At 36.9% G+C, this 12,139-nt stretch overlaps 1 protein-coding gene across 2 annotated transcripts in view; it reads right to left on the bottom strand.

Annotated features, from left to right (window-relative positions):
* grik2 (glutamate receptor, ionotropic, kainate 2) overlaps positions 1 to 12,139 on the bottom strand; it is a 206,448-nt gene that overhangs the window by 11,028 nt on the left and 183,281 nt on the right. Inside the window, exons 15-16 of one of the 2 annotated variants that reach the window (XM_086154891.1) lie at positions 5,041 to 5,291; positions 4,717 to 4,744 (exon numbers count right to left, since the gene is read on the bottom strand). In XM_086154891.1, the coding sequence (XP_086011017.1) occupies positions 4,717 to 4,744; positions 5,041 to 5,291 (279 nt within the window). The remainder of the gene's footprint in view (positions 1 to 4,716; positions 4,745 to 5,040; positions 5,292 to 12,139) is intronic. The other variant, XM_086154890.1, reaches the window with a different exon arrangement.

Genomic DNA, 12,139 nt, shown 5'->3' with positions numbered 1-12,139 from the left:
TGTGAAAACAACAAAGAGATGCTTAGCACCACATTTTTCAAGTTGACACTTTCAGCATCATGGTGAGAAAACAGCCTTGAATTGTAAAAAGTGGGTGGTATTGAGTGACGTGAGGAGCCCAGAGCAATAAAACACAATACGTGTTTAATTTTCTGAGTAGACGGTTTATTTCGGCAGATCGGTCTAATGCTAATTAGCAAAGGGCTGTGAGATCCAACGGGTACACTTGAAAGAATAAGTCAGTCAAGTGAGGATTGGGTTTATATATCACCTTTCAAAGAACAGAAAATTTTACATCAGAGAGACACTGCTACAGAAAGTCGCAAGGTGACAATTAAGGTGATACTGAGGGTCAAGCTGGTAGTCGATTACCTGACAATGAGTTTTGGTCACCTGACGTTGCGACGTATCAACATCAATGGATATTTGTTGGGTGTTTATGTGTTTAATTGATTGCGTCAGATTTTGATAAATATCAAATTATCTGGGCAGGATTATTTCAATATATGGACCACATGAAGTTTTATGGTGTAAAGTTGTGCTCATCATCAACAGTCTGCTGACATAAAGTAAAAACGCATGAAAAAAATACAGAAATTGAATACATTTTTTTTTTTCCCAATTAAAAGCCAGATATGAGGATGGATTCTTTCATGTGTCAAATGGATGGAATATTTCATGTCCACAGTCTAATCCAACATGACAGTACACAATCAAAGATTTTTTTTTTCTTTTTTCCCACAATGTGCTGCGATAGATAACACAAGTGTGGGATGAATTACTGCTGAAGGGCCTGACGGATTAGTAAAAATTGCAACTTTGAAATTTTATCCTGGGTTACAGTTAATGAATGGCAAGACGTACAAATGAGAACTATTTTATCAAGATACTCCCAGTGAAGCACCCAAAACTCAAACAGAGTTTCTGGGTACTGGTCAGCCTTAGTTGGAGAACTTTGGTCCTTTGCAGTGGTATAAAAAATTCTTTTCAGTTTGCTATAATAAATATCAATTGGTAAAGTTAAGGAACAAAAAGACAAACACAGGCTTTGACTTAGCAAAAACTCACTGTATGTAACCCAAGTCCAACATGTGCCTGTATGCCATGTCCTCTTGCTATGTTCTAATGAAGGGTGCAAAACATGGCCTTATGGCATTTGTGCATGCATTTAATGTGCAAGCAGTTCATTGTCAATGCAATGTGTTTAAAGTGGGTGTGGAGGTTATCCTAAATTAGGAAACCTCAACTCTGGAAATTAAAAAAAAAGAAAAAAAAAACAGAATAAAAATCATATTTTGTTTATATCCTGCGAGAGCCTGTAGAGTTGCTCAACTTTCATCAACTAAATCAATATCTATGAGAAATACTGTGAAAATTTTATGTTACTGGGTATGCCACAGTAAGACTTGTAAAATATACAAATGTTAAGTGAATCAGGGAAACAATATCACTGGAATGCACATTATAATACTGTATGGGTTAATTGAAATAAGTGCACTGAATGAAAATAAACAGACTCACTTAGTATTGTAATTATATTTAGAAATGTCCTACATCCTTCCAGCAAGCATTCTGACTTGTAAAACAGAAGCCAGTATGGCTGCCTGCACCGGTCTATCATCACCAATATCAATATGGAGTCCATGTCAGCAGTTGCCCAGATTACTGGTGGTATCGCATGAATCATGAAATATTCAAGTGCCACCATTTGTCAATGTATTTTATTCATACAGTCAAACAGCATTATATTAGGATACCACCGGAACCAAAAGCCAAATAACAATTTGAATTAAAACGTGTTGTAGTGAAGAGGTTCATTGTGTGCTTCTTATATAAGCCACCCGGCAAGACATAATAGTACCAGATGCACATGTAAATTGTTCCTGACAGTGTGCCTACATGGATCCATATTATGTTTCCCAGGATGTTTTTTTGTCCAATACACATGACATTTTGGTGGAAGACAGATCTTCATTAGGTAAGCCTGGAAGCTTTGTGTGCAGTCTTCAGTTGACAACAATTGTTGAATAGTATTAGAAATAAGCCTCAAAGACAAGTTGTTACCTGATTTGTGCTACAGACTGTATTGTGTGACAAACAAATCACTGTTAACACAACACAAAACAATACTTAGTGGTTTTATTATTTTCACTAATTAATTTCTTATTTTCTATTTTCTATTCATAACTTTAGGAAACATGCAACATTTGACTGGTGTGTATGATATTGCATCTTTTTTTTATTACTTTTTAGATTAATTTTGTTTTTGTTTTTTTAATGTTATTAAATTTAAAATTTTCTATTAGCTTAGAGAGTATCTGGTTAGATAGTCATTTATGCATAATGTAGATGGATTTGAAAAGTCTGTTATAATATATGCAGGAGCAGATGCAGTAAAGTGCAGTAAAAGCTGATTTAAATTCAGTTCCATTAAGATGATGTTTTCAAGTGCATTATTATTGCACCGATGTGCTTTCAACATCAATAAAGTTACTGAGTGGATAGTGATATGCCAGGAGAATCTATCAGGATAAATTGTTTCATTTATGTGATATTCGTCAATTTGATGATCTATGTGTAATACAAAAACAGGTAAAATTCAGTCTCGTTATCAGTCGACAATGAAAACAAAGAACAGAAAAAAAAAACGATACGTTCAAATTGTAATTTACACCGTCATAGTATGGTTGCACCAGCTGCCAGTTGTGCGAATAAACATCATGGCTTTTAAATTATTATTCCAGTTCAAAAGGAGCTCGTTATGAAAGTGAAATCATAGTTTTAAAAATGTGCAGACTACTTTGCCAGTGAATCATGCCATAATTCCAGTTGATATTTATCCCTGAATTATTCTGAAATCGCATTGTTCAGAATAAAAACAAAGTCGAAAATATATATATATCTCTTTAGCAAGTAAATTCCGGATATGTCATTAACATGATATGGTGTTGCATGATATGGGATGTGAACTAAACATGCAGGAACCAGTACTACTGATAACTAAGTTATTCATATATGAAAACCTGAAAACCTCGTCTACTTATGATGTCTAAAGAAGAAAAAGCTTGCTCTTCATCAACATTTGTCAAACCACCACTGTGATAACATGAGTTTCCCTTATCATGTGTGTTGACAGCTAACATTAGCACATTACACAAAATAAAATTGGTTACCTTCTGGTTTTTATCATTACTGATCCTGCATGGAGACACAATTAAAATAATAAAATAAATACCAAAAAATCTGAAAAATATTTTTGAATTCATGTGAAAAACATTATTATGTTTAGAGTGGACTGTCTGTGGATGACTCTGGAATATAACATTTGTGTTTTTTAATGTTTGTTAGCAGCCTGTAATACTACAATTTATCGAATCTGATATTCTAACAAATACAGCTTTTTAAATATATGTGTAAAAAACAGGTGAAGATTATTGGGACTTATAGGGTAATGGGATGATTAATTCGGTTGGGTCACATCATCAAAATATATAAGATCCAATAAAAAGCCAAACATACAGAATCATAAAATAAATGAATGAATAAAAAATGTTTATCTTCCGTTTTCTGCCTTAATAAAACAGATGTGTTCTATCTCTCTAGTTATTATCCAGATAATGATGTATGAAGAGACTCCCAATTTGACAACTATATATATATGTATGTGTATATACATATATATATTTGTGTGTGTGTGTGTGTATGTGTGTGTTTGTGTGCATTAGTGGTGTGTGTGTGTGTGTGTGTACACAGAATGCAGGGGATGAAGAATATATATATATATATATATATATATATATACTGCTCAAAAAAATAAAGGGAACACTTGAACAACACAATGTAACTCCAAGTCAATCACACCTCTGTGAAATCATAGTGTCCACTCAGGAAGCAACACAGATTCATTTTGACTTGTTTTAAGGACATTACATCAAAGTTGGATCAGCCTGGAGTTTGTTTTTACACTTTAATTTTGAGTGAGATTCCTAATCCAGACCTCCATGGGTTGATACAATTGATCTCCATTGATCATTTTTGTGTGATTTTGTTGTCAGCACATTCAACTGTGTAAAGAGTAAGGTATTTCATAAGAATATTTCATTCATTTAGATCTAGGATGTGTTTTTTAAGTGTTCCTTTTATTTTTTTGAGCAGTGTATATATATATATATATATATATGCCATCTTGTGCTGTTTTGTAAGTAGTGATCATTAAGATCTTGTATGTTTTGTATCGGTGCAGGCAGTCATATGAGCAGCTGGAAAGTTTAAAGAAACAACACTGAATGACACTGAACAGTCCGCCTAACCTTGAGAGACTATGAAAAGCTAAGTACAAAGACAGGAAGTGTGACGACAGTTAGCGTGAGCAGGATGACAGCTTGCGGTGAGAAAATGGACAGCAAAGGGGGCAGTGTGGTGTTTGTGGATGTGGCTGTTGAGGACGTGGGTCATGCAGCAGAGCAAAACCTTCTCCATAAATGTGCCTGTGATCCAACCGAGTATTACTTCTAGCACTTCATACATTTGTTATAACTTCTCTATGTTTCCCCAATGCCACAGGAGTCTCAGAGACAAACAGTTCATTAAAAGTTTGGGCAGTTTTAGATCATGTCAGATAGTAAAAACCAAAACATTTCTTGGGTTTCTCTTGAGGTCATTTGAGATGGTGGTTAAAGTCTAGCTTGGATCCGTGGTGACAGCAGAATTCCTCACGTTTCTTATCTCGTTGTCGCCATTGGGCCTAAGTGAATAAATGCAAAGAAACCAACCCTTATCTTACTGCATATGATAGAGCACTGTCAATATAGTTTGAGTTTCCGCAAAATTGGCAAGAAGTTGATCTCTTGAAATTATGTATTTGGATTTAAAAATCTATGACTATTTATATGTTGCTTTACCCATGAGAAACGTTCATGGCATATGTGGTAAGAAATTCTGCTATCATAAAAAAAATAAAAATAAATGAATAGATAAATAAATAGACAAAAAAAGAAAAAGAAAAAGTACGGCAAAGACTGAGCTCAAGCATTTTCTTACCTTTTCAATCTCTGCGTTCTGTTTGGACTTGTAAAGAAACTCTCCCACAGCCACAAACACAGAGAGGACAAGTCCAGCGGCCAAGACAATGAAGATTCCACCGATGTTCTGCACCCCAAGGGCACTTGCTTCCTTACTTTCCTCCTCCGGGCAGCCATTTCCTCTCCACCACTTCTCTTTCATCATATGTAGCTTCCCTTCCTCTTGAAGCTGCAGGATGGCAATAGTGATCTTGTCTCTGTATGGAGACCCTGACCAAGAAAAGATGTAAGGTCGTTGTAAGCAATGTTCTAAATCACTTGGCTCATTTCATTCAACATTGACAGACACAAATGGTCATTTCATAACAAAACCCGAGAATGTATAATCAACTCTGTGTTTCTCAGCACTTCCAGATACTTAACAGATACTTACAAAACAAGAAATGATAATTGATAATATGGCCAATGGTTTGACATGGTTTAAGAGCTAAATTCAATGTTTGATAAACAAAAGACATAGAATAAACCAGGGATGTGGAAAACAAAAGTTCAAATCCTGTTTATGATTACGTAAGTCATTCAGTCGTTCAGAAGACAAAGGTGAGTGAGTTTAGGACTTCAGAGAGCTGAACAGGATTGACTGATAGATTGCAAATCAGGGCCATGAGTAATTTCAATTGATATGTTCAGATAAAAAAGTAATTTGGGATACTTACCCTTAGAGAGGGGAAAAATGCACATATACATTGAAGGTAACTACTATAAGCAACAGCACACGTATCATAAGTAGGGTGATGTGCTGAAAACTGAGACACAGAAAAGGACACTACTGATGAAGCTCAGAGTCGAGCTGGTACACATGAGAATACATAAAAACATATTGCCATATTGCCAATAACATATGTCATTTTGCCATTTAATTGTTAACACTTTCCAAAGTGTACCCCCCCCCCCCCCCCTTTCTTGTCAAGCCAGCCATGCATTGAGAAAGTCTCAATTTGACCCCTGAAGGTGTGTGCAATTGTGGTGCACCAGACAAGACCGGGACATTCTTTGATGCCTCTAAGTTGAGAAACAGGGTGTCAATAGACTGACAAATCCCAACGATGTTCATTGGATTGAGAGCTGGTGAATTCAGAAGGCAAGTCAAAACCTAAATTCTTGTTTTTGAATACAGAGGGATGTTGGGAAATTAGGGCAGTTCATTATTATTATTGTTGTTGTTGTTGTTGTTATACCCAAAAGGGCATGGGGAGAACATGCAAACACACAGAAATTCCATGTCAGAATCAAAACCATTAACCTACTTGTTGTGAGGCTGGCCACTAACCACACTTATCTATCGTAAATGATATGATTTTTCCATTTTGTTGGCATATATATATGGCACTGCTGCCAGATGTAGAAAAGAGGCGCACAAAATTACACATAATTTACATTTTAAAATAACAAGCTTCTATGATTATTGTTGTTGGGGTTTGTAGTTGGCTCTGAGTAGTTCAGCTGTAATTAGATCTTGTTAAGTGAAATCATTGTAAACTTATGTAAATTGAACTAACTCATTCAGCTGCAGGTGCAACATATGTGTGATTAAACAGTAATTTAAAGTGTTTAAAAACAAATCAAAAAAACCTCCTCATGTCTGTGTGCGAATTTTGATAAAATTGCATTTATCAAATTGTGCATTAACCTCACTGAATCTGCAGTCAGATCACCTCTTATTAACTTAATCTTACTCAATTCTAAAACATATTGCTTGTTTTGGGGAAAAAAAAACACAGTGGGTTTTTGTCACAAAAAGAACTCTGACAAATAGTTAGGTAACTCAAACAAATTCACAGGCTGAGGTTTTTATCTTGAAATAACTGGCAGGCTGAGTTCCATGATGGCTGGCAAGGGACATAAATCCTGGTGAAGGACTTTGATTTAAGTAAGCTTTCTTCAAAAACCAACAGAAAGTTCTGTGTAGTGTATTATTAATATTTAAATTGATAAAATATTCATGCTGTTGCCCCACTCACTCACAAAAACTCAAGTATAACAAATATGAGATCGTCACTGGACTTAAAGGTCCCACTTGTTTAGTTGTCTAATTAAAACCAGGAGCTATAGTCAATCTGTCTTTTTCTCAGTATTGATTACCTTGCCTTGGAAGGCAAGACTTAAAATGTTTGCCCCTGCACATGTGAGATGTCTCCATAGCACAAAATAAATCCTTCTCCTCTCTCTTTTCCCAGCAGCCCTTGCATCTCCTCCTCCTTATCCTCCTCTCCACTCTGGGAAAGATCTCTGGCACCTTCTGCTGCTCTGCTGATCAAAACCAGTCACACGTAGCGGTGCCTAATTAAACCTGAAGCATGAAGGCATGTAAAAGAAACAAAACATTGAATCCTGCCAGTCTCTTACCCCGAAAATCTCCCTGTGGATTAGCCTATACGGCGCAATCAGGATGGTAATGTTGCATAAATTATTTTAAAGAACTAATAGCACCTATTATCACAAACACTTGAAATGAGCTCTCCTTGGAGCACATGGGGGGAAACTTTCAATTAGACAACACTTCAATGTATGCAGAGGCACTTTAACAACCGTAATACATAGGAGACCCTACTGATGCCAGGCAGCAACAATTAAAAACTGCACTCGCTTCCTCGATCACAGCCTTCAGTGGCATTGCTCAGCCTCACGATGACTTGGCTGAAGTCACAAGGCCGTGTTCCCACACATTAAAATCTATTCCGTCCTTCATCTCTCCCCAAGGGCTTTAGCTATCAGACTTTTTTTTTTTTTATTGCCGTAAGACCAGCCAACATTTTCAAAAGTATCTATCACTAGGGTGACGGCGAATGTGAATGACATTCCTGTGCTTGTTATTCATTGCCATCTACAGTAGCTACCTTCCCTTCTTTCAGCTCTTGAGTGAAACAACAAACCAATATGGGGCCTGTTAGATCAAACCAATGGTAAGACCACACCTGTAATATCATGGGCAGGATTAAAATGAGGATTGTGTCATATAGTTGAGACCTGTGATGCCAGTGCCAGTTCATTCTTTGGCAAGTTTTGTATCCTACATTTAAAAGAGTGTAAAGCTGAACAGTCATCATTCCCCTAGTGCTGAATCAGAAATAAAGATATATCATATTCTTATTAAATAAGCATTGCATGGTGCTTTGAAAATATTCTAAATTTTATTATATTCTATATTTTTATTCTATATTCTATATTTTATAATATTAAAATATCTTTATTCAAATCTGAACACCATATTTACTGTGCCAAACAAAAACAGAAAACTCTACAGAAACAAAGAGATTTAAAAAGTAATGATATTTCTTTCAAGATTTAAGTATTGTTACATGTCAGTTACAATGCATTTTAATGTGACAAATGTTTGTTCAAGGATTTCCTTAGGCTTGACTCTCACACAACAATATCAACAAACACAACAACAATAATGCTAATAATAGCAATATACTAAAAGTGCTAACATATTATAATGTAAATCTACTTGTGTTATTTATACAGGTTAAAAGCATCCTTGAAGTTTTTTTTTTTCATTCTTTACGAAGTGGTATAAAGCCTTGCTGCCTTTTGAGAAAATCTGAGACCGAAGCATAATTGGAGTATCTAAGTTTCCCACCAACTTTGATGTGGGACCCAAACTCCAAAACACCTATCAATCAAACCAAGCTCTGAACTTTTCACATTTCATTTATGATGTTTGCTTTTCGTCCATTAAATTCCCCAGCTCTCATTTCCAATTTTTATCTATCTTTCTATACTTTGGCTAAGCTTTCATGATCAATTAACTTTAGCATTGTTTGACACAAACTCTGTGGGCTAAATACATGCGCCTAGAATGTATATAATGGTCGCACAACCTTTAGTTGCTTGCAGATAAAACACTGTGATTATTATAAAAATAAGTACAGACTAGAATTACACTTGAAAATCATCTGGTGAGAGCAAGGGCCATTTTTTTCCTTTTTTAGTTTATTAGTATCCCAATGGTCAGATGTCTTCTCAAGGTAAAGAATTTAGAGTTATCAAAGTTAGAAGCATTGATTTTCAAAGTGTGTTTATGGCTTCACAGGAGACCATTGAAAAGTTGGTTCTTTTCTCCAATAGAGTGCCGAAACTACAGAAATAAACCAATGCCAAAACAGGAAGAGCGAAGGTTCCAATAATACCAAAGTAAAGCTGCAAACACAGTTGAATATCATCAAATCATCCCATCACAAGAATGCACTGATGATGACACGAAACATGAATTCATCTGGTTAATTGTAATGTTGATTTACTGTTAATTTGGAGGCTTTATTGCGGTACTGTTACTCTCTCAATAGGTAAAACAAATCACATCAGATCCACCAAGTAATTTATCCAGGACGAAGAGGTGTTAACGTTTAATTTGATGCAATATGGTGGTTTCACTCCTATGTGTTGCAGATAACTAACCAGACTAACATATGACAAATAGAGGAGAATAATTTGACCCCGTCTTACGTCCCAGCTCGGACAGGGCAAGGGAAGGAATATAGTACTAGATGCAATTGGCATTTGATAAAAGTGTTTGTTAAGGAAGCTTGAAAAAGGAAAATGCAAATTTGAAATTATATGGGAAGAAGAGGCTGGTTGGCTGCTGCTCATTGCTGCTCAAATCAAAGAAACAAATATAACGTAGAGAGTCCTCATACAGAGAACGGTCTATAGGTAGAACCACAACTGGACTAAAACCCAAAACCAAAAATTGGTGAAAGAAAAACAAACATGTCAGTGACATCAACCTAAACACGCTTGACACTCACACAATATGCCAATGTTTTTCCTCTTGTTTCTCCAAACTATAGAGCATTGCTAGTCTCACAGCTTTGTACACCTTTCCTTTCATTCTGGGTGATATTCTTCTGTCACTTTTCTCCACCGGTTCCAACCTGCTTGAACCTGTTTTTTTCACCTCTTTTCCTCTTTTCCTCTCCATTGCTCTGGACTGTTGACCCTTAGTATTTAAAAACTTCCACCTTCTTCAGCAACATTGAATTTCTCTCACACCTGCAGCACACCTCATAACCGTCTCACAGCCTGCATACATGTCCTGCGCCAATCTAGGATACTACTTTGCCACTCCAGACCTCTTTATACAATATTATAGTCCATCTCTTGGCACCCTACCATACACTTGCCATAACACCCCGATTTTTACTGACTAAATATGAAGCTTTGTTACTGGTGTAATACTAATTATAATGCTGTTGGTTTTATTCACACATGATGCATGATGCATACATCAGCTAATGATATAATGTATTTAGAACAGTTCCAAAATAGATGAATGTAAATGTGTTTTTGTGAATATAGCTCATTTAATTGATCAAGGGGAATTCAAAGGTTGTGGTCCATCCACTGTATCCGACACTATCTCGGACACAATTTTGACGTGTGACTCCTTGGCTGCCAGAGGGAAATGATTTGATCTCTGTGTCAATAGCAAGATACATATTCCAATCTCCAGACTGAAAGTGGGCATCTACATGTGTAGACATAATGAAAGCGCTTAGTCCTGGGATTCAGGAAGACTTGAGAAGTGACTGAGTGACGGGCTATGCTAAATCTTGGATAAGATGCATAGATGTAATCTGCCACATGAAAGCAGAGTACTTGCATGGTGATCCCAAGCGAATTGTTTCTCAATGAAGAAAGGAATTCAAATGAGCTGCAACCGCTGACACTTGGAACGTGTATTTTTAGCCCACCATGAGGAAATAGGCTCTCTCTGCAGTCATCTAGAGATTTGTTTTGCATGTTCAGACAACCAACAAGAACAAAGAAGTGCATATAAATATTTGTAAGTCTTTAAACAAATATACCACGGGACTCTGACAAATTAGGAAGCATTATGGATATGTGAACGAAGGATCATTCAATTTATGTTTTATTCGTAGAAAGAACATTGATTCTCATAACATCCATTATTTTACCTCTAAAGTGACTGGAGTAAACTTCTTTTCCTTTTGGGTTTTCTCTTCAGGGGACGCCACAGCGAAACCACCTTCTCCATCTAACCCTATTCTCTGTATACTCCTCTCTCACACACAACTAACTTCATATCCTCTCTCACTAAGTCCATAAATCTTCTCTTTGGTCTTCCTCTAGACCTCCTGCCTGGCAACTCCAATTCCAGCAACTGTCAACCAATTTATTCACTCTCTCTCACTCTATTCACTCTATGACCAAACCATCTAAGTCTGTCTTTAATGACCTTTTCTCCAAAACATCTTACATGTGCTGTCTCCCTGATGGACTTATTCCCAATCCTATACATCCTGGTCACTCCCAAAGAGAACCTCAACATCTTCATCTCTGGTTCCTCCAGCTCTGCCTGCTGTCTTTACATCATTGTCACTGTTTCTAGGCCATAGAGCATCGCTGGTCTCACCACTGTCTTGTTCACCTTTCCTTTCATTCTGTCTGATTGTCTTCTATCGCATAGTACCCCTGACACTTTTGTCCACTCATTCCAAACTGCTTGAACCTGTCTCTTCACCTCTTTTTCACACTCTCTGTTGCTCTGGACTGTTGACCCCAAGTAACTGAAATCCTCCAACTTCTTGATCTCCGCTCCCTGTACGCTCACTATTCCATCCGGGTTCCTCTCATTCACACACAAATATTCTTGCCCTATATTCTAGTCTTGCTGCAACGGACCCTCATTCCTCTCCTTTCTAGAACATACCTCCACATCTCTGGATTTTCCTCAACCCGTTCCCTGCTACAGATCAAAATGTCATCTGCAAAAATCATGGTCCATGGGGATTCCTATCTAACCTCATCTGTCAGCCTGTCCATCACCGCTGCAAACAAGAAGGGGCTCAGAGCTGATCCCAGATGGAGTCCCACCTCCACCTTGAACTTCTCTGTTACACCTACAGTGCACCTCATCACTGTCTCACAGTGAGCATACATGTCCTGCACAGTCTAACATACTTCTCTGCCACTCCATACTTTCTCATACACTGAAATTATAATTGCTTCTCAATGTTGAGGTACTGTAGGGGTTGTAGTCACATGGATCAAATCTATGTGTGAACAAAAATAGTGATTGATTGCATCATAAC

The sequence above is a fragment of the Fistularia commersonii genome, chromosome 11 (genome assembly GCF_037954325.1).
Source record: "Fistularia commersonii isolate RoL2024-O1a breed Wild chromosome 11, RoL_Fcom_v1.0, whole genome shotgun sequence".
NCBI lineage: Eukaryota > Metazoa > Chordata > Actinopteri > Syngnathiformes > Fistulariidae > Fistularia > Fistularia commersonii.
The sequence above is the reverse complement of the archived record's forward strand: the minus strand, read 5'-3'. Positions and strand labels throughout refer to the sequence as shown.